The following is a 20440-nucleotide window of genomic DNA, read 5'->3' on the forward strand; positions in this document are numbered from 1 at the left end:
TGGAACCAGCCCCAAATCGTAAGGAACAGAGCTCAAAAGCCTCGTTTGCGGCTCTCTGGAGGCTCTCCCCGTGCTGTCATTGTCACCTGCTGCCTTCAGGCGATGCTCTCAGAGCTAATGACACAGAAGGTCACCTTTCCCAGGACAGCATTTCTTAAAGACAACAAGTTCCGTCTGCCAAACCTTTCTGCAAAACACAACCTGTGCACCTGGACAGGATGAGCTGGCCCCAGCTTGTGCACTCAGCCACAAGGAACATGTGCTCACAGCTCTCTCTAGGAAATCCAATCCTTTTAGAAATGGCACCTTTAAATAGGCTCCCACTCCAGAGCTCTTAATGACCCCAGGGAGAAGTGGCTGCACTGAAGCACTTTCTCTTCTCTTCGTTTTTCAGCTCATGCTTTCAGCACACTCCACTTGTGTCTGGCCCCTTTCCAGGGCCCAGTTCTAGACTTGGTGTCCTAAAAGCCTTGATTTCAAGTGACTAAACAACAGCCAGTTCCAAACCAGTGCTTGAGTACTTTTACAAATGCCTTAATTGATCAATATTGGGCTTTTGGCAGAGTTACAGGGATGCTGTACTCTGAACAAAAGCGTCCAATGCTCCATTAAAGCAAATATTAACACATTGCATAGCAGCTGTGTGAAAACTCCTTTAAAGCCAAGAAATGAGGCAGAGTGCCAGAGGAGAAGCAACTGATTAATAGTTCTGTGACACTGGTGCATGTTGAAATAAACTGGATTATCAATTCTCCCTCTCTTTTGAAATATGAATACCCTGCACACCACACTGATGTATGGATGCAGCAGGAAAGGCAGTGCTCCATGGATGAACTTCCCAGTTTATCAGCCACCCTTTGAAACACCTGTACTCCATCAAACAAGGATTTGGGAGCACTAACTGTCGAGGCTTAGAGTTTACAGCTCTTAAGGGTGCACTCCCTACAGCTCAGACCCTGCAAATCTGAACATTTCCACATTTCCAGTATCATGCATGGTCTCCATTCTTTAAAGTCCCTTTTCAAAAAATGAAGAGCCTCCAGCATTGCAGATAAAGGCACTGAAGAAAATAATGGCAAGACTTCCTGGCAGTGTGTCACTGACTTCAAACAACAGCTTTTGATTTTACTTCATTACTTCTCCAGCTAAGCTGAAGAACATGTACCTTGCAGGCTGGGATGCCTCCAGCTCCTGCCTCAGAAATAATGAGCCTTGCTCTTGGAAAACTAACAGCATTCATCATTTATGTGGTAGAATATATCCATTCCCACCACTACAGCCTGCATGTGTATTTCCAAACAGAGAGTATTTCAGTTTTCTGCTGAAGAGAAAATGCCAAGCTGTTCTCTCAGGCTTCCTGCAATCCAGACATGAATAGGAGAAGGAAGGAAATGCAAACTGTCAGACCCATTCCTTCAAACTCATAGAATATTCATGTCAAGTGCAGACATTAATAAGAACTGAGACTTTTTTCCCTTTTTTCCTTTGAGGCACCCAGTGAACACAAGTTTTTCCATGCTCTCCAGCACGTACTTACCCTCAGTTCCACCTCTTTGCCAAGTAAGTCATACAGGACTGCTCCTTTGGAGGTGATTTCAGAAGCAAGCTGCCTAGCTGCCTTCAAGTCAGCAATCTGGGAACACAGCAACAGCACTGAATAGCAGGACAACCCCCAACATCACAAAGAAAATCCAGGATATTTCCCATTTTGATGTCAAAATTTCACAGGAGGTCAAAACTCTACCAGAGGTTGGGCACTGGAATCAGAGTGAACACGTCTCTCTTGGCTTTGAAACAGCCCAGGTGAGGCCCCTTCAGGTACAGGTTTCTGAGTGAAACCCCAAGCACTTTAAGCCAAGAAAAAAACCCACAAATCTCCTCAGAACTGTGACTCAGCCAGTTGTTGGTTCATGTGCTGCCCAGGACAAAGGGAAACATAGGCAGAAGTAAAGATTTTATATACCAAGAGGAATGTGACCAGCCTGCAGTGTAAGCCCTGAACTTTTGAGCACTGACCACGTGGTTTTTTGTTATTTTTTCAGAGAGACACATCAGACTTACACAGAGGAGAATCACCTGTGGGTCTGCCATTTTCTCAAGAATCACAGGAACAGAGAATCATGGGATGGTTTGTGTGGGAAGAGACCTTAAAGCCCATCCAGTCCCACCCCCTGCCATGGGCAGGGACACCTTCCACAGAAGTAGTAACAGAAATTCCTCTTATTTAGTAAAGTGCTGGGTTATTGGGGTTTTTTAATATTTAGAGAAGGTGCTTTTAAAATATCTAGAGATGGCTTTTAAGGGCTTGAACAGCTTTGATGTCTGTTAGGGTCACAGGAAGATCTCCCTTTGCTTCAATGCAAATGGGCTGAAAAATCAACTTTCAGTCAGTATTTTGCAAGCTCCTCCTGTTGCAAAAGTTTTGTAGGTAAAGAATAATCTTTATTCCAGCCTACTCCAATATTTCTATGATTTCAACAGCATTTCAATGCTGTTGAGAGAGAAAGAGAACCAATTTTGTGCCACTGTTGCCTTGTTTGTGGTTGAGAATTCAGAGATCAAAGCAAATCACAGAATCACAGAACCTCACCTACTGAAAGTCTGACTTAAAACCTGGCCTACTGCCTTGCCAGAAGATTCTCCACTTAATTTTCAGCTAGAAAACAGGTGAGTTTTTCCTAAGTGAACACAAGAGTGCCAGTTTTGCTTACTTTTGAGCCCAGATCAAACTTGAACTTGCTGCTGTCCTCCTCTGGGAGGTCTGCACGCTCCCCTCCCTGGGTGTTCATGGCCCTGTAGAGCACCGAGGTGACCTTGAGCAGCTCCTTCACAGCGTATCCATCTGCCTGGTACAGCTTCTTCGTGTTGAGCTTGATGTGAGCCTTAGTAGCCTTGGGCAAGAAAGAAAGAATTCAGCAGTCATAAAGAACAAAATCCTCAGTTATCTGCACTCCAAAGCTCTTTTTGGGGGCACCATGCTCTGCTGTACAGAATAATTCCTCCATTTGGACACCCAGTTTGCCTCATCATAATACTGGTATTTCTAGAAGAAATTTTTCTGAAAGCTGTACACTTTCTGCATGTCAGAACATTTGCAGAAAACCCCTCAAACTATCATTATTTCTTCCCTGAGTAAAGATCAGCAAAAAACCCTGTGCACCACTTAAATTCAAATTAAGTTTAAGTGGAAAGTAAGTGCTGCCCAGGGCTTGTGATGATGCTACAGAGAGGTAAATTTCACCCTTAATGAGTTGCAAGAATAAGATCAGTTATCCTAATTTAACTGTCTTCTCTTCCAGCAGCACCTTCCAAATGTTTCATTGTGTCTCTCAATTTTCCCCTGCTATGATATAAGTGATTTTATTCCCTTGTCTCCCATCTCTGAAAGGTACAGACAGAGCAGTAAGGAAAAAAATATTAAAAATTCTAATATTATCTTTTTGTACTTCAAAATAATAAAGGGGGGAAATGACTATCTGCACAGAAAGGACACAAACGTTGTTCTTGAAATTCCTGGTAAGTTTATATTATAAATGAATAGCCCCAAGGAGCCAACCACAAATTTCACATTAAACTTTGAGGGAGTCTTCATGGTGGCATAACTAAACAAGGACGCAAAAAAAAAAAATATTGATCGCTAGCTATGGATATAAAAATTAAGCTTTAAAATGACACATTAAGCCCAAAAGTGACTTAACATCTTCTTTTCAGTGTATTTTTAAGATGAAACTTCTGCTGAAATGTTTCTCCTTTGGGAATGCTGTGGCAGATAGAGCCTATCCACGAGTCACTGGTGGTATTACACAGCTTTGGTTTTACAGTGTTCCTGGAAGGAATTCCCATTCCCCTCAGGCTCTGACAGGGCAGGATCTTCAAGCTGGGGGAAGAGTCTCAAATATTACAGTATTTGGTACAAGGTTTGCCCACCTGTGAAACTAAAGAGAGAAAGGACCACCACCTCAAACCGTGGATTTGGCTCCAGCTTTTCAAAGGAAACAAAGCAAATGGATGTTGGCCCATGTTTCTTTGCATGTATTTTATTAAACTTTGTGACTTAAGAATCAGATTTTAATTTCCAATAAATATTTTCCTTTTGCCTCTCTCATCCCAAAATCTCAATCCAGCAGAGGAAAATGACTCTGTATCTGTTTCCAGTGACACGACCCAAGTGGAATGGCTGGAGCTGTGTCAGAGGAGGGTCAGGTTGGAGATCAGGAAAAGGTTTTTCCCCCAGAGGGTGCTGGGGCACTGACCAGGCTCCCCAGGGAATGGGCACAGCCCCAAGGCTGCCAGAGCTCAAGGTTCCAACTCAGGATCTTCTGTGATTCCTGAAAACTGAAGCCCAAACTCCTAGAACAGGCTCCTGATGTTTTGCACCCTGAGCTGGGGGAATACAGAGTCACAGTACAAAAAAACCCTGATTCCTTTTGAAATGTTGTTCTCAGAACGACCTCAAATGAGCCAAGACACAAAGTGAAAAGCCAGGTATGTCCACCTCCCTTCCTCTGCAGTAGAAGCAATCTAAAAAATTAATTGTAGAAACAGCAAGCATGACATTGTAGGAGAAGTGGTCATTAAATTGATGGACTCTGTTAAACATCCCCTGTCCAAATGCACTGAATTATAAAGGATGTTGTTAAGACACGAGTTCCAATTTCAGCTCCATTCACTCTCAAGAGAGTAAAATCAATGTCTAGTAAGAGGGAAAAAATGGCTTTTCATTCAAAGGCTACTTAAAAAGAGAAAAAAATACACAGACAAGTACATATATTTTTCAGATTGGCACAATGGCCCTGTGGAGTCAAGAAGACAACTTCATGTTTGGAAAGTCACCTCATCCCTTCATGTTTGGGACAGTTGCCTATTTTATTTGTTGTTTTATTTTATAACATTTCTAGTTTTAAAGAACCATTTAAAGCCACAGCTATTTATTCTGAAGATCAGATGGTTAAAATGCAACAGAAAAATATATAAATATATAGCAAGAATGGCAGCAACAGTCAGAAAATTTGCTTAACTTCACAATCTGCTTTATTAATATAATGGAACCAAATTTTGACTGTGGTGTCTGACTCTTATAAAAGGTTTTGTGGCCTCAGGTTGCTCAGTTTGTTTTCATGAATGCATTTCTATGAGATGAACTCATCAGAGGCTTTTTGTTGCCCTCTACTTCAAATTTGGATCCAAGTGGGCTCCAGCAGGGGCCAGGTATTGAGCCCCACCAATTAGGGCAGCTCTAGGGGGGCAAATGATTAAAAGCCCACCTAAGACAACCTTGCAGACACTTCAGAACTTTTAGGTGTGGAAAGGAGACATTTAGTAAATTCTCAAACTGCCAGGAACACAGAGCAGTACCTAATTTGTGTGGAAAATTAACACCTCCTTCCTCCTTGTTCAGTAAAGCAGAGCAAAGCTCCAGTTGTACTTCCTAATGATGGATCTGTCCTGACATTCTCTTCTGAGACAATTCTGTCTCCATCAAATCTCCCAAATTAAGCCATTAACTCCTGGAGAACATAATTGTGGACAGTGAATTATTAAGGAAATGTCTACAAGCTTTTCTCATCCTGAAAATGCTGAAAACCTACAATAATCCCCACATTAACTTGTAATATTAACTGAGACTAAGTACAGCATGATTAATTTCCATTAATTTCATTTTCTGAATCATATTATGTAATTCTCCAAAACCTTTGAGATTTCTGACATGAAATCAGCTATTGAAAAGCAAGACATTATTTCTGCTTCCAGACTTGTGCTTGGAGGGGGGAAACACTTCCAAACAAAACAGACCTTTTCACTCCATCTCATGATGCTCCAGGGCTCAAAAGTACATTCTAATACGTACAGGAATGTACCATGCTCTGAACATGGCAAAATGAAGAACTAAGAGAATTTATGGTGCACACTATTCACAAATGACAAGGGAAATATTGTTAAAATGACATTTGAAATTTTTTTTTAAGTATTGTAATTCATCTTTGGTATTAGCATAAAGACTTCCATTGCTTCCAGATCCACCTGCAGCCCCAGAAAGTTCTTTTCACATAATGAAGGGTGTTATCTAAGTGTGTGATAACATCAAAGGCTCACACTGCTTCAAAATCATATGAATTTTGGACAATGTTATTTTATTCCAAAAGACTAAAAAATTTCATGGCCCAATCCAAATATGCTCATGCATAAAAAAACTGGTCTGAGAAAAACACATGCCCTGATCTATGGAAAATCCCATACAACATATGCCAATATATGATTCTATAGCATAATGAAAACATCAGAAGTTATGATTATTCAAGCACAGAAGAGAATCAGGCATCCAAACTTAGAAATAACCATGGTGGGATCTCTTTTAAAACAACTGAAATGGTTTAAAACCATCTCCTATCTACAGCTCTGTCTTCCACTGTTACCTTTTATAAATAAGGAGAGATAAGAATTAATATTATTTTAGATCCCAATATTGTATTTAGATCCCAATATCCTATTTAGATCCCAGTTCTGCAGAGAGAAGGCCAAGATGTCTGTAACAGCACGCCCTGGCCTCTTCAAATTTCCACCAGCACAAGACACAGGATCACAGAATGGTTTGGGTGGGAAGGGACCTTAAATCCCATCCAGTCCCACCCCGTGCCATGGGCAGGGACTCCTTCCACTATCCCAGGCTGCTCCAAGCCCCATCCAACCTGGACACTTCCAGGGATAATGCAGCACCAGAATGCAACACAAACTCAGCCACCCCTTGAAGGGAAACTCTGTGGGGTTAAGAGGGAAAGTTCTAAAGCTGACATGGAACCAGGATTTCAGATTTTCAGGATTTCAGCCCAAGCACAGCTCCCGGGCAGACTCACCATGAACTGAGCCACAGCCTTAATGAAGAAAACCCGGTCCTGCTCTGTCTCCACATCCCCAGGAATGTCAGTCTGAGGTTCATACCTGTGCAAACAACAGGTGGAGATTAGAACAAGGTTCTGGCAATATTAAAAGAGACTGGTCCATCTGTGAGGCAAAAATCAAACACAAAGCAAGCACGGACAAGAGTGGAAAATAAATGTGCAGCTCCCACTGCAGCCTGGGGCATCCAGACCCTGGAATGCACACAGTGGGGTTGTACAAAACCTGACACACTGCACAAGTTCCTATCCAGACATCATTTCGAACATTCTCCTTTCACAAGTAAAGGAAACTTACGGAAAAACAAACCTGAAATCTGTGAAATGCTTAAAAAAACCAGGAGTGAGATGCAGAAAATTCTAGGAGTGGCCAGTCTATAGGAACCAGGGAGGAATAAAGGAAAATTCAGTGATTTGGACCCTCAGTGTAAACAGCAGCATCTTCAAGACTATTTAGGCAACTTAATCCAAGTAATTTTGAGTGGTTGTGAGTATATCCCTATTTCATGATAATTGCAAGAGTATTCAGCAAATTTCTAATGGCTTGGGAATTAATGGATATTAATTATGAATCCAGGACAAAAAACCAGCAATCAGACAAACTGGTCAATGTTGGTTTCAATTATAATATTCTACCTCATGATCTTAAAAAAATCTCTTAATTTTACACTTTATTGGGAGAGAGAAGATAATGTGTAATTCAAGTAACACTTCAAGACACAGAAATATTTAACCAAAGGCTGACAGTGGGTTAGGTGGGTGTAAAACTGCAACTGGACAGTGGTAGATTTGAACCAAACCATTTTACTTGTTTTAAACAGGTTGTGGATGCAGGACAATACCAGGCTGAGCCAACAACTGTAGCAACAAGGCAAAAACTGGCTGGGTTTTGGTGAAGTTCCCACAGTAGATCAATCACCCTGTTTGGATAAAAGGTCATGGACAGGATGGTTGTGGAATTTGGAGAATATGGGAGAGAGATAAGGCTACTTTTGAATGAATGTGCCCACAGTCAGGGTGCAACCTCTGCCAGGACTGAGTCACTGCGTTTCCTACTCCACTCTGTGTAATTAAACTAAAAACCTGCGAACTACCACATTTCTATCTGGTATTTAGAAGAGCAGAGCTCAAAGAGTAAGTATCACTGAGTTTCCTAATTTCACACCACACCATCAGTTCCAAGCACACTCCCCGCATGCCAGCATCAGCCCAAAATTTGTTAGCCTCATCACCAACCTTTTCACCAGCCACAGCAGCACTTCTGACACAAGCATGAAGTTTGGGGTGTGGAAATTCTCCATGGATATGAGTCGAGGATACCCCAGCGCCCTCATCATCTCAGTAAAATCTGAAAAATGAGGAAGAGCAGGGATTCCTTCTTATATATCCGATAAGGGCTTTGCCAAGATTGCCATCCCCCATAGAGTGCTGCTTAGTTACCATGAGATATACCCAGTGCAAAGCACTGTTAAAAAATTCAACCTCAATAATTAACATAAATCACATCATTTCAACAGAAAACACGCCAAAGTGAAAAGAGGCGTTTTAAACGAGATTCACTAAGCTGAAACAACGCTGACACAGTCTCTCCCTGCAAACGCAACGTGCAATTGTGTCCCCTAGGGGCTGGGGGAATCCCGCCTGTGCAGGGCTGTGCCACCGGGACCCCTCCCAGGCAGGGACCGGCGGGCTCAGCCCTGCATCCCCCGCGGCACCGCCCGCCGGCAGCTCCGTGTGCGGCCGAGCGGAGCAGCGGGGCCCCCCGGGAGGCCGAGCCGGGGGTGCCGCGTCCCGCCCGGCCCCGCCCGGCCCCGGCCGCGCTCACTGCGGAGGTCGCGGAACGACATCGCCGGGACCCGCGGCCGAGCGGCTCTGAGGCAACGCGCTACGGCGGCGCGGCGGGGCCAAACCCTGCGGGAAGCGAAGTGTGCGGCGGGCCGGACACTGAATCACGGAATCACGGAATCACGGAATCACGGAATCACGGGATAACTTGAGGTGGAAGAGCGCTCTGAGATCTCCGGATCAACCTGTGCTCGGTCGCCACCGTGGCGACCAGAGCAGAGCACTGAGTGCCATGTCTAAGCTTTCCGTAAACACCTCCCGCCACAGTGAATCCATCGCGCACATGGGCAGCCCGTTCTGGTATCCCTTCACCCTTTATGGTGTGAAAAACGAGGTTCACTCTTAGTAAAGTTTTAAGGAAAGTTTAATAAAAGGGACAATTAGGAGACAATAGCAAAAAGGGTACTACGGCCGGGTGCTTTGGCAGAGAGCCAAAGGCACACCTCTACATCCAAAGATCGTCTTTAAAAGTACATCTCCTATTGCATATTCATCACAATCATGCATGACTCATAAATTCTTTGGCGTTTCTGTGTATCATCCCATCAGCCTTATCTTCCTCCTTGGCTCCATTCCATCTCTGCTCCCTCCATCAATTCTTCTCTCTGGTTTCAGGTCTTCTTCTTCTCTGATAAGATACTCCAGGAATGTGAAGGCTTTCTCTGCCTATCTTTTCTAAACTGACTACATAAACAATAGACATTCTGTATCATGTATTACATTACAGAACCTAGGTAAAGTTTTTCTAACATTAAGGAACGTAAAAAAAAAAAGCCAATATCACAATATATTCATAACAATTACGTAACATGCGAAAAGCCAACATCACAATACATTCATAACAATGAGAAGAAATTCTTCCTAGTATCCAACCTAAACCTCGCCTGGCACACTTAAGACTATGTCTTCTTATCCTGTCCCTTGTTCCCTGGGAGCAGAGCCCAGCCCCCACCTATTACAGCTGGTGTCGGGTCAGTGGCTCTGACCCAGGAAGAGGTGACCGGTCCGGAGAGATGGTCCTGAAAGGAATCGCCTTCCCCAGGCCCGGTGTCTTCCCTCAGCTGCTGGCAGGAGGGCCCTTGCAGAGACTGTCAGCTCTTTAGTGATATCAGCTCGTGATTCCAGCTCAGCTCTGCAGGGCAGCCTCCAGGCCAAGCCAGACCAGAGAGAGAGACGAGAGGTTCGTGTGGCTGGTTCCGCATGGAAGGAGCTTTATTGTTGGTCCCCTCCGGCGAAGGGGAAAGCCAGGGACGAGAGCTCTCCCTCACAGGGGCAGAGGGCTTAGCTTTTATAGGGATACAGGGGATGGGTGAAGGCCAATGGGTTACAAAGGATCTGCATAGGGTCTCCTAAAGGATTGGGGGTCTGTGTTTTCTCGCCGTGACCAAAGAAGTGGTTGCCTTTCCAGGGAGTCCTGCTGGGCCATTACAAAATCTCTTATCTCAGCAGAGATCCCTCCAGGGCAGGGGCTGGGCATACCCCACGCCCACCTGGCTGCACCCTCCTGTCACGAAGCTGCCAAGAGTGAGAAGTTCCCCCCTGAGCCTCCTCTTCTCCAGGATGGGCCCCCAGGCTCCCTCAGCCTCTCTGCACAGGACATGAGCTCCAGACCCTTCCCCAGCTCCGTTCCCTTCCCTGCACCCGCTCCAGCCCCTCAATGTCCTTCTGCAACTGAGGCCCCACAACTGCACACAGCACTCGAGCTGTGGCCTCCCCAGTGCCCAGCACAGGGCCACGAGCACTGCCCTGCCCCTGCCGGCCACTCCCTGCGCCCCGCCCTGGCTCTGCCCCGGCGGCCTCAGCAGGGTCCGGCCTCCCCCGTGTGCTGTGGGGCGGGAGACGCTGCCCCGACAGCCCGGGCGAAGCGGTGGCAGCTCCGTGTTGTGGCTGTGTCCCCCGCGCTGGGGACACCCCCGGGCTAAGCCGGGATGGGGTTTGTGCCTCAGGATGGAGGGCTGGGAGCCATCGCCGGGGGATTCCGAGGAACCCCGGCCGTGTGTGGGGTGTGAGGGGAGGCCCGGCGGGGCCCGTTCTGCACCCGGCCGGAGCACACACGGACCCACCGGCCACATCCCATCCATCCACCCTCCACGCGCTCTGCAGAGGACGACAAGGATCTCTCCGAGGGCAAGAGCCCGGCTTTTGTGGAGCAAAAATCAAAGGAAACCATGAATGAGACTAGAAGGTAAATCTCCAACTGCAGGCTGGGGTATCTGGACCCCGGAATGCACACAGTGGGTTTGTGTACGAACTGCAAAACGTGTAAAGCCTGACACTTCCCTGGCAGGAATTGCTGCTGGGGGGTCCTGAATACACCTCTTCAGCCACTGTGGATAAGGAGCAAAATTTACTAGGCTCAGTCAAGGCTGGGAAATACTTATTTTCAGAAGGAGATGAAAACATGGCTGTTAGAAAGTCAACTAACAGCAGCCTGTACCTTCACAAGTGCGTTTCCCTTTGTCGTGAAGAAACCATAAACACAAGACACAAAATTCCTAACCCTGCTACAGTATTCATTGTATATCCTCACTGATCCCTATGGTCAGGTCTGCATTTCCATCCTGCATTTCCTTTTGTCTGTAAGCACCAGGGCAGGCCATGGCTTTGCTCATGCCAACCTTCCAGCAGACAGTTTGTATCCTGCACATCATCCATGACTCAGAGCTCTGAAAGTTCTTCAGAATAAAAGTCAATTAAACTGTACAGGTACATTTTTATAGGAAAACTGAGAATCCCACCTTTAGAAATATTTTATTGATAACATCTACAAATTATCTTTTGTTCTATTACTGTCCATATTGTACCAGAGTGCACCAAAAGGCACAGGGAGGGTTCTGGGTTGTCCCAGAAGGTGCTCTCAGGACCCTGGGGCACCCGGGGCTGCTGGTGGACAGCGGCTGAAGCAGAGCCAGGTGTGCCCAGGTGGGCAAGAAGGCCAATGGCCCCTGGCCTGTGTCAGCAGTGGCGTGGCCGGCAGGGGCAGGGCAGTGCTTGTGGCCCTGTGCTGGGCACTGGGGAGGCCACAGCTCGAGTGCTGTGTGCAGTTGTGGGGCCTCAGTTGCAGAAGGACATTGAGGGGCTGGAGCGGGTGCAGGGAAGGGAACGGAGCTGGGGAAGGGTCTGGAGCTCATGTCCTGTGCAGAGAGGCTGAGGGAGCCTGGGGGGCCCATCCTGGAGAGGAGGAGGCTCAGGGGGGACCTTCTCACTCTCGGCAGCTTCGTGACAGGAGGGTGCAGCCAGGTGGGGGCCAGGCTCTGCTCCCAGGGAACAGGGACAGGATAAGGGGACGTGGAGTCACAGAATCACAGAATGTGTGGAGTTGAAAGGGACCCCCAAGGATCCTCCAAGTCCAGCTCTTGGCCCTGCACTGGAGAGCCCTGTGCTGAACATGCTGCTGTGAAAGGCCAGCAAAGTCTGCACAGGGGACAGAGGAGTCCTGCAAGAGTCACCCGTATTCAGGAGAAGGGACAAAGTGCGCCAGGCCGTACCCCGGTGGGGTCTCTCTCAAGTTTTTGGAGGAGGCAGCCTCCTTTTCTCCTGAACTCCTGACCGCATGTTGCCCTCCTCCTTTCCCCAGTGCTGATGTCCTAGGAAGGTGCAGCCTTCCCCAACCACCTACCCCATATTGCCCCTTGAACACATAGCCCTGCCTTGTCATGCATTGTATGACCACTGAAATGAGCTTGAAGCCCAGCCTGGGCAGAAAAGTTCATCTTCACAAGTCCATGAAGCCTGGGCATTTTCCCCTAAAGTTCAGAAGTTCAGACTGTGCTTGAGTCTGCCCCCAGCCATTCCTCCAGACCGAGTCCTCTGTGACGACATTCACACCCATTTCTCCTGTCCCAGGCAACAGCCTTGTGACATCACAGCCTTTGGGGACAGCGTGGTGGTTGGTAAGTGTCCCCAGCCCGTCGCCGTGCCCAGAGCCCAGGCAGAAGTCGGCTGGGAAGGACGTCCAGAGCCTGTTCAGCGGGGGCAGCTCGTCCGTCAGCAGCACCATGCTCAGCCAGGGGCTCTTGCGGCTGCTGCCGCTCTTGGTGCAGCCGCTGGACCCTTCCAGCCACGCTGCTGGGGACACAGGGAGCTGGGATGCGCTTCCCCAGGCCCTGGAGGAGCAGGAGGCCGTGGCGCCAGGGAGGGACGCCATGCTGGTCCTGGAGGCGCTGCCGTGGATCTGCGCAGCCGTGGCCCTGATTCTCAGGGGCTTTTACGTGGGCTGGGTCCTTGTCAGAGGGCTCAGGAGACGCTGGGGAGAGGTGAGGGAGGGGCTGAGGCAGGTGGGCCGGTGCCGGGGCCGCCACGGCCTTGGGCCAGGAGGGTGTGGGGCGAGGGCCGAGGGTCCCCGTGGGGGAGCAGAGCTGGGCAGGCCCCGCGGGTGCCTCTGGGGCAGCCCTTCGGCCAAGGCTTTGGCGGAGCGGGGGCTGAGCCCGGCGCTGGGCAGGAACGGGCCCGGCTGAGCCCGGAGCTGCTCTTGCTGCAGCCTCTGCCCGGGGCAGCCCGGCCGGGCCCAGGCTCTCTGTGCAGGAGAGGCCAAGGGCAGCGCCCGAGGGCTCAGCCCCGAGGCCCCTCCGCCCCTCCATCGGGCTCCCTGTGCTGGGTGTTGCAGGCCAAGAGCCAGAGCGCCGGGGCCTCTGCACGGCCGTGCTGCCAGGGCCACGGCTGCTCCGAGGAGCTGCTGCAGCTGCTGCTGGAGAACCAGGCCCTGATGAAGATGTCTCTGCTCCAGAGCTCCCGGCAGAGGCCAGTGCCCCGAGGGAGGAGGCGAAGGAACGCCGGCACTCAGAAGAGCAGACTCCACCTCTCGCCTCTCCTCCGACTCCCCAGCCCCAGCTCATCTCTGGGCTTGGTGGACATGGCAGGGAATGTGTGACCAGTGCTGAGCCCGGGCACTGGGACATTCCCGCCCATAGGTGTTAGGAACCCCTTTGTTATTAGGAAATAGTTTTCCCTGGAATCTTCTTAACCACACAGTTCGAGTTTGTAGCAGTGTAGAAACTTTTAAGAGTATTAATGTTCAATAAATTTCATGTTTTCTGTACATTGCTGTGTTATTTTACTGTTCCATATGCATCAGGGGGAGTCCCATTGATGGTTTAGCACATGTGCTGCAGACCAGCAGTAAAGTAGAGCCTGAAAGTCACAGCAGGATTTAAAGATTATTGAGGGCAGCTGGAATTCAGACCGTGGGCAATATTCTCTTGCCTGCGTCTTCCAAAGAAGCTTTTCTTCGGCCCCTGTCTGCACTGTGCCAGGGAGCCCCAAAGGCCCAGGGAGGTATCTGGGTGGCCCCAGAAGGCGCTTGCAGGCCCCTGGGCAGCCCCAGGGAAGTGTCAGGAGCATCTCTGGGGTGCTCAGATAGACACACAGAATTGCTGGGCTGCAGAAACTGCCACAGAAGCCAGCCTGAGCCAACCAACACGGCTTTTGCAGCCTCTCAGCTCCCAGCCACATCCAATGCTGACTGATCCTGGCAGCAGCTTCGTAATAAACTTCTTAAAGGGTTTTGATGTCCCGAGTTTGCCCCTGCAGACATAACCCACAGCAGTTTCCATGTTGATACATCAAGCAAGAACAGCGTGAGGCTTTCTGTGCTGACAGTGGTGATGTTGGATGGACAAAGGAATGGGAGCTGTGACCATAGATCTCTGCAGGAACACTGCATGGAGCAGCCACAGCTCTTCATGACAGGGTCATCTGTATCTCAGGGTGGATTGAGTTGAAAATCATCTCCATGTCAGGCTGATACATGGATGTCTGAGGACATTTTGCAGAGCAGTTCACAGTTTTTTCACTTCTAACTGCCCAAGCTTAGAAAACACACCGACATGGACTCTGTAGTGAGCAATACTCACGCACATGATTGAAAAAGTAATCAAAAGCAAGGAAAGAGCAATAAATCCTGAAAGAATAAATACTGAAATGAAGTAGTTACATTAGGAAATAGGAGATGTGTTTAGAGACTGGGTTTCTTATGCCAGAAAGCCATGAGACAGCAAACCTTGAATAATTCACCAGTTTAAGAATATATCAGCAATGCCACTTGTTCAGGGGGATCAAAGAACTAAGGAACCATTCCCCTGCTCTGCTCTGAGTTACACTCACTATTGGTGAAATATGTGGGGGAAAGCCAAAGCTGTAAAATAAATACAATAAATTCCACAGCTGAGGTAAACACTACACTGAGACTCTAAGTAAATAAAATTAATATTTATATATTAATATTAGGCAGCACAAAGGTGCTGCTGGAGGTGGGGTGGATGTAACTTTGAACCAAACAGGGACCCAGAGAGGAGCAGCCTCTCTGGCAGGGGCTCATGTTCCATCCATGAAGGATAAACTTTTCTCCCTGCTCACTTCCCATTTCCAGCAACCCACACCTGAAGGAAAATACACCTCTACTTATTCCCTGGCACATGAACTCACCTCCATGGAGGCATCTCCCCATTCCACCCTCCACACTGGAGCAATTGGGGTTTTTTCTCCTCTTCATCAGGACAAAAGTGGAAATTTTCATGGAAAGGAAGGAAAACTGGCAATTTTGGTGCAGGTTTCTGTGACTGTGGGTGAGCCATCAGCTGGCACTGCAGGCTTTGAGTACAGAACCTGTCAGGGTCTCAACATATAAATAATCAGCTCTATTCATCTTTCCCTCAGTCCTTTCAGCCATCAGACATCTTGTTGCAGATGAAATGGTGGTTGGGGGTGTTTTTGTTTTCTTGGTCTGGTTTTTTTTTTTTGCAATATATATATATTTTCATTCTTCATGTTCTACTGTTTTTTCCCCAGAGGTTTTGGAGGGTTTTTTTAGCAGAGCTTGGCACTGAAGCTTCTATCACATTTTTAAGTCGAATTCTCACATCCTTGCATTACCCTACCTGGCAGATAGACCTAAGCCAATTTTTTCCCCTCTGGTAACAAGGAATTAGGCTTTGTGAGGAGTTGCTGCTTCATGAGATTCCCATGGGGCCAGCAGTTACTTGGGGTCAGGCTCACCTGGACCACACTCAGCAAGGGTCAGGATGTTATTTTACAGCTTTGGTTCTCCCCAGGGTCATAAAAATCACTCTCCAAGGGCTGGAGCCCCTCTGCTTTTGTCTGGGCTGGGACATAAATGTGCTGTTGGAAACGTGATCAAGTGAGAACACGAATTATTTTTAACCTCATTTCTCTAATGCTTTTTAAATTAGGAATAAAAAAAATTGAAATGAGCAGACATTCTTCAGATTCTTCAAGCACAAAAATCAGAAAACACTCAGCTGTGCCTGCCCTGTTGCAGGAAAAAATGGGTTAAAAGTCCTCAGGCTTGTTTTGCATCTCAGGAAAACCCTCCTGCGAAGCTGCTGTACACTTCAATATCCTCTAAGTCACCTCTCACATACTGTGGAAAAAAAAATTAAATTAGTGTGGTCATGATGGTGGAGAAAATACAACCTGTTTCTGCTGGGTTGTTTCCCAGCCTACCTGTTAGATATGGTTTTAGCTTTACAAATTGCCTGAAACACTGGGAAGGGAATCTGCCAGACCGTTTGCTCAGAGAGGGGCTGGTGCAAAAAAATCCCCAAAACCAGGCAGGGTAAGAAGTGATGAAGTTTTCCTTTGGCTGGTTCATGGAATTGTACAGACAAGTCATGCTCAGCTTTTTGCATCCACTTTTGCCTTTTACTTCCATTTTTTGCTCTTCCAGTCAGAGCCTCCCTTATTTCCCATCTGGGACATCCATTTTCACCCAAATTCTGTTTTCATGCCTGGGTTGCTGCCACAGGATCTGAGGCTTCTGTTTGCTGCTGAGGGCTGGCTTAGCTTGCAGACTTCTTGGTCTTTGAAGAGTTTCATGAGCAAACTCCTTCCTTCCCACTTTATTTAACATGAACCTCATCACTCCAGAGGTGTGGAAGGGAAAGTAACCCCTCCCAGGAGGGGGGGAAATAGCCAGGGAACCACTGGGGGAAGTGAGGTGCTCTTTGTGCCGAGGAGCCTGGGGAAATCTGAAGGTCTGGGGAAGGGAAATCTGCAGGAATGTCACGTTCCCTGTAATTACAGTGCAGAGCAGGTCTCCCTGTTAATGGGCTGGCATTAGAGGAGAGCTGGGTGCCCAGGATAAGCCTCAGCCCATGGATCAAACACCAGGGGTAATAAATCAACAGCTGCCCTTTGGTCACTCAGCAGAGGAGCAGGAGAAGCTACTTAGGATGAAAAAACACCCCCGAGCAAGGAGATTTCCAGATCCATCTCCGTCTGTGTCTGACAGGTCAGGAGAGGAGATTGGCTTCTCATTTATATTCAGTGAAAAACAAAATTATACACACCTTCCATTAACTCCCTCCAAAGCAAAGAGCCATTTGACCCACCCGAAGCCAGCACTAAGTGCTGATTTCCCAAAGTCTGCCTAATTCCTGGGGGTCCAATTTCAGATGGCACAGCACAGCTTGATTTAAAGCCAGCAGAGCCCTGCCAGCGAGCCTGGGAGCTGCAAGTCCAGCTCACCGTCAGCACAAGGCACAGGGGATCCAAAAATCCTTGATTTCTCATCAAATATCCCAACTTGGAAGTGACCCACAATGATCATGAGATGCTTTGGTGTGTTTTTCACCAACGTTTTGGCTCTTGGACTACCTGGAGGGAAAGGCACAGAGAACAAGCAGCCAGGGTGACAAGGACAGAGAAGGACAGGTTTGGAAGGCCACTGTCACAGTCACTCAATTTTACCCTTTTTGATAAGGATCACCCAGAAAACGCTGCTTGTGGATGAGGAAACAAAAACCCTGCTCACCAAAAGGGTGAAACAAACCTTCCTGAGCCTCCTCTTCTCCAGGCCCCAGACTTGGCACAGCCTCTTTATTTAACTCATTGCAGCCACAGAATGGTGAAGGTTGGAAAAGCCCTCCAAGATCACCGAGTCCACCCATTCCCCAGCACTGCCAAGGCCAACACTAACCCATGTCCCCAGGTGCCACATCCACTGCATTCAAGTGGATAGGCTTAAGTACAGTTCCAGAGGATTTCCCCCCCCCAGTTAAGTATTTTATATCCCCAGTAACTGAGCATAGTCAGCATTTGGGCACTGCCATCAAAACCAGGGACACAAATGGGTGGAAATGAGAGCTCTTCCAGGATTATCCCAAATAGTCCTTACCTGTGGAGGTGCAACCTTTGCCTGGCTTTTCCCCCCTCTCTGAGGGGTGCTCTCAGGGGGAGTTGGAGTCTTGGGTAAACAGACCTTGGGCTGGGCCAGTCTGGGAATTTTGCGTCCCTGTGCTGGCAGAAACCTGTGATCTCAGCAGCAGAATTAAGTGTTGCTCTGTTCAAACATGAGGGGAGCTGGTTTGTGTTCAAAACACCTGAAAATAGGTTTGTGACAAGGAAAGGTTTGGAGTGGAAGTGATGAAGGGGCTTTGGGCAGGGATTGGCGAGTGGGAGATCACTGGGCTGGCGGATTTTGCAGACCATGGCCTGCAGGCAGTGGGTGCCAGTGCCCAGGGAGGTGATGGCACTGCTGAGCCCTCCCATGGAACCCCAACTCCCAGCAAAGCCAAAGGGATCCCTGAATCCAGCTTCCTCTCCTGGCAGGAATCCCAGCCAGAGCAAGCCAGGCACAGTCACAGGGAGAGAGAAGCGACAGCAGGGCCACACCTCACCTGGAAATAGCCCCCTCCTTGGAACCACCTTTTCCTAGTGCAAAACCACTCTCAGCTGTAAAACTGAGCCCAGGGGAAGCCATTCCTCCTGGATGAATCCAGCATCACTCCCAGCAGCTTTGTCACCTGCTTCTGCCTGGTGGAGGGAGACCTGACAACCTCGAACCTCGATGCCAACGCTGTTGCACTGCGGTTCTTATTGGATTTGAGGAATTATTATCCCCCCTCAGTTAGGTAATGAGGATCTCAGGCTCCCTGGGCAGGAGATAGATTTTTTTTCTGCAGGCTGGGTGCCTTCATCACAGTTCTTAAGCTGTCAGAAAATGTGTGGTCACATCAGGAAAACACTCCTGATGAGGATGTCTGGGCATCTTTATGAGCAGAGCTGACACGTTCGGCCAGAAATCTCTCTTGACTTGACCTCCAGAAAATAGATCACACTGCCAGCAAACCCAGGACCCAGCTGAGGTTTCATTAAATAAAAGAGAAATGAATAGTCCTCAAAAGCTCATCCAAAGCCTATGGAATTGCAGGAAGGTGATCTCCAGGATGGGGAGGCTGCAGAGCAGGAGTTGGGGTGATGTCTGCCTGCAAGCTCATCAGTAAATGTGCTTGATAACACCCCATCCCTGCACAGTGTGCAGCACCCTCTGAGCAAGTCCTTGGAGCTGGTTGTGCCCAGCAGAAGGAGCTGAAAAAGGGGCTAAAGAAATCCCAGTTCTATGGGGAAGACAGCAGCTGCTGAGGCAGGAGGCGTGTGCTCCACGCTGCTGCTCCTGGAGAGCTTCCCTGCAACAGCAGGAGCAGGAGTGGGTGTGGAAGGAGTGACAACCAGGGGCTGCACAGCCCTCAATTTACACTGATTAATGGGCCCTGTCGCCATCAGAAAGAAAATCACACACAAGCAGCCCTGGCTGACACAAAAACCCAGCAGAGTTTTCAGCCCAGCTCATGGCATCTATTGACACCTTTACATACAACCCAAGCCCCCACATTCTTGTGAAGATTTTGTAAACATGCAGAAATCTGATGCCAGAAAGAGCCCACGATGGTGAGGCCCTGGCACAGGGTGCCCAGAGCAGCTGTGGCTGCCCCTGGATCCCTGGCAGTGTCCAAGGCCAGGTTGGACATTGGGGCTTGGAGCAGCCTGGGACAGTGGAAGGTGTCCCTGCCCATGGCAGGGGGTGGGACAAGATGAGCTTTAAGGTCCTTTCCCACCCAAACCATTCCATGGTCTGTGATTCTCATTTGGGCTTCCAATGGGAGCTGTGTTGGAGCAGAGGAGCATCTCCCTGCAAACACCATGAGAAGCAGCAGCCACTCCACCAAGCCCAGGGTGCTGCCCAGCCTCAGATCCACCTGCTCCAGCAGTTATTTGGGAAGCTCCTGCAGGAACACATGCAAGGAACTGCTAAGAATTGTGCAAGTTGCTTTTTCACTTCATTTTCCCCAAAGTGAGGGGGAGGGAACTTTCCCACCGAGTGTGTTGTGATCCAGCAGTGGGCCTGGGGGCTGTCAGCTCCCAAACCTGGGGGCTTTGGGGGATTCCCAAGTCACCCAAATAATGCTGGAGGAGACACATCCTGACGTCTCCTGTGGTAGCTGGCCTCCCAGCATTCCCCAGTCCCACCTGGAGCATCCTGCCTCATGACAGCACAGAGCCTCCAGTCTCAGTGCCTCCCTTTCCCAGCTCTAAGCCAGGTTTGGTACCATGAGAGGGGTTGGCAACCTTGGGGGGAGTTTTTCTGGAGCCCTTTCAGATCTGCTGGCAGGAGGGAAATGCAGAGCACATCTCTCACCTGGCAGGTCCGAGTGACTTGAATGCTTTGCTGAGCACAACAGAGCAGTGCCAATTACAGTCTAGGGTGAAAATCCATTTTCATCCATCACACAATCCCATAAGGTAGCAAACATCCAACATTTGAGACAGCTGGAGGGCTGGGAAGGATGCAGAACCCAGGGCAAGGCAAGGCAACTTCTTAATGCCTTGGTTCTCCAAAACAGGATGTTAAAGGTGTGGGAAACACATCTGTTCCCAGAGCAGCTGAGGGGCACCCCCAGTGCTGG

The 20440-nt window shown here is 48.6% G+C and overlaps 2 protein-coding genes across 4 annotated transcripts in view; one reads left to right on the forward strand and one right to left on the reverse strand.

Moving 5' to 3' along the window:
• The window catches only part of CLUAP1 (clusterin associated protein 1), a 58111-nt gene extending 49319 nt beyond the window's left edge, over window positions 1-8792 (reverse strand). For 2 of the 3 annotated variants that reach the window (XM_032126134.1, XM_032126133.1), the window contains exons 1-5: window positions 8719-8792; window positions 8130-8241; window positions 6852-6936; window positions 2712-2891; window positions 1538-1633 (exon numbers count right to left, since the gene is read on the reverse strand). In XM_032126134.1, the coding sequence (XP_031982025.1) occupies window positions 1538-1633; window positions 2712-2891; window positions 6852-6936; window positions 8130-8241; window positions 8719-8740 (495 nt within the window). In that variant the 5' untranslated portion in view covers window positions 8741-8792. The remainder of the gene's footprint in view (window positions 1-1537; window positions 1634-2711; window positions 2892-6851; window positions 6937-8129; window positions 8242-8718) is intronic. The other variant, XM_032126135.1, reaches the window with a different exon arrangement.
• A 229-nt stretch (window positions 8793-9021) lies between these two features.
• On the forward strand, window positions 9022-13776 carry LOC116452170. Its single transcript, XM_032126364.1, has 3 exons — window positions 9022-9058; window positions 12585-12994; window positions 13345-13776. The coding sequence occupies exons 1-3, from the start codon at window positions 9022-9024 to the stop codon at window positions 13606-13608; spliced, it is 711 nt and encodes a 236-aa protein (XP_031982255.1). The 3' UTR covers window positions 13609-13776.
• The last annotated feature ends 6664 nt before the right edge of the window (window positions 13777-20440 follow it).

Source organism: Corvus moneduloides, chromosome 16, assembly GCF_009650955.1.
Source record: "Corvus moneduloides isolate bCorMon1 chromosome 16, bCorMon1.pri, whole genome shotgun sequence".
Lineage (NCBI taxonomy): Eukaryota > Metazoa > Chordata > Aves > Passeriformes > Corvidae > Corvus > Corvus moneduloides.

Coding starts and splice junctions, on each gene's coding strand:
- LOC116452170 (XM_032126364.1), top strand. CDS start 9,022: ATGGGCAGCCCGTTCTGGTATCCCTTCACCCTTTATG. Junction 9,059..12,584: donor GTATCCCTTCACCCTTTATG/GTGTGAAAAACG, acceptor CTCCTGTCCCAG/GCAACAGCCTTGTGACATCA. Junction 12,995..13,344: donor TCAGGAGACGCTGGGGAGAG/GTGAGGGAGGGG, acceptor TGGGTGTTGCAG/GCCAAGAGCCAGAGCGCCGG.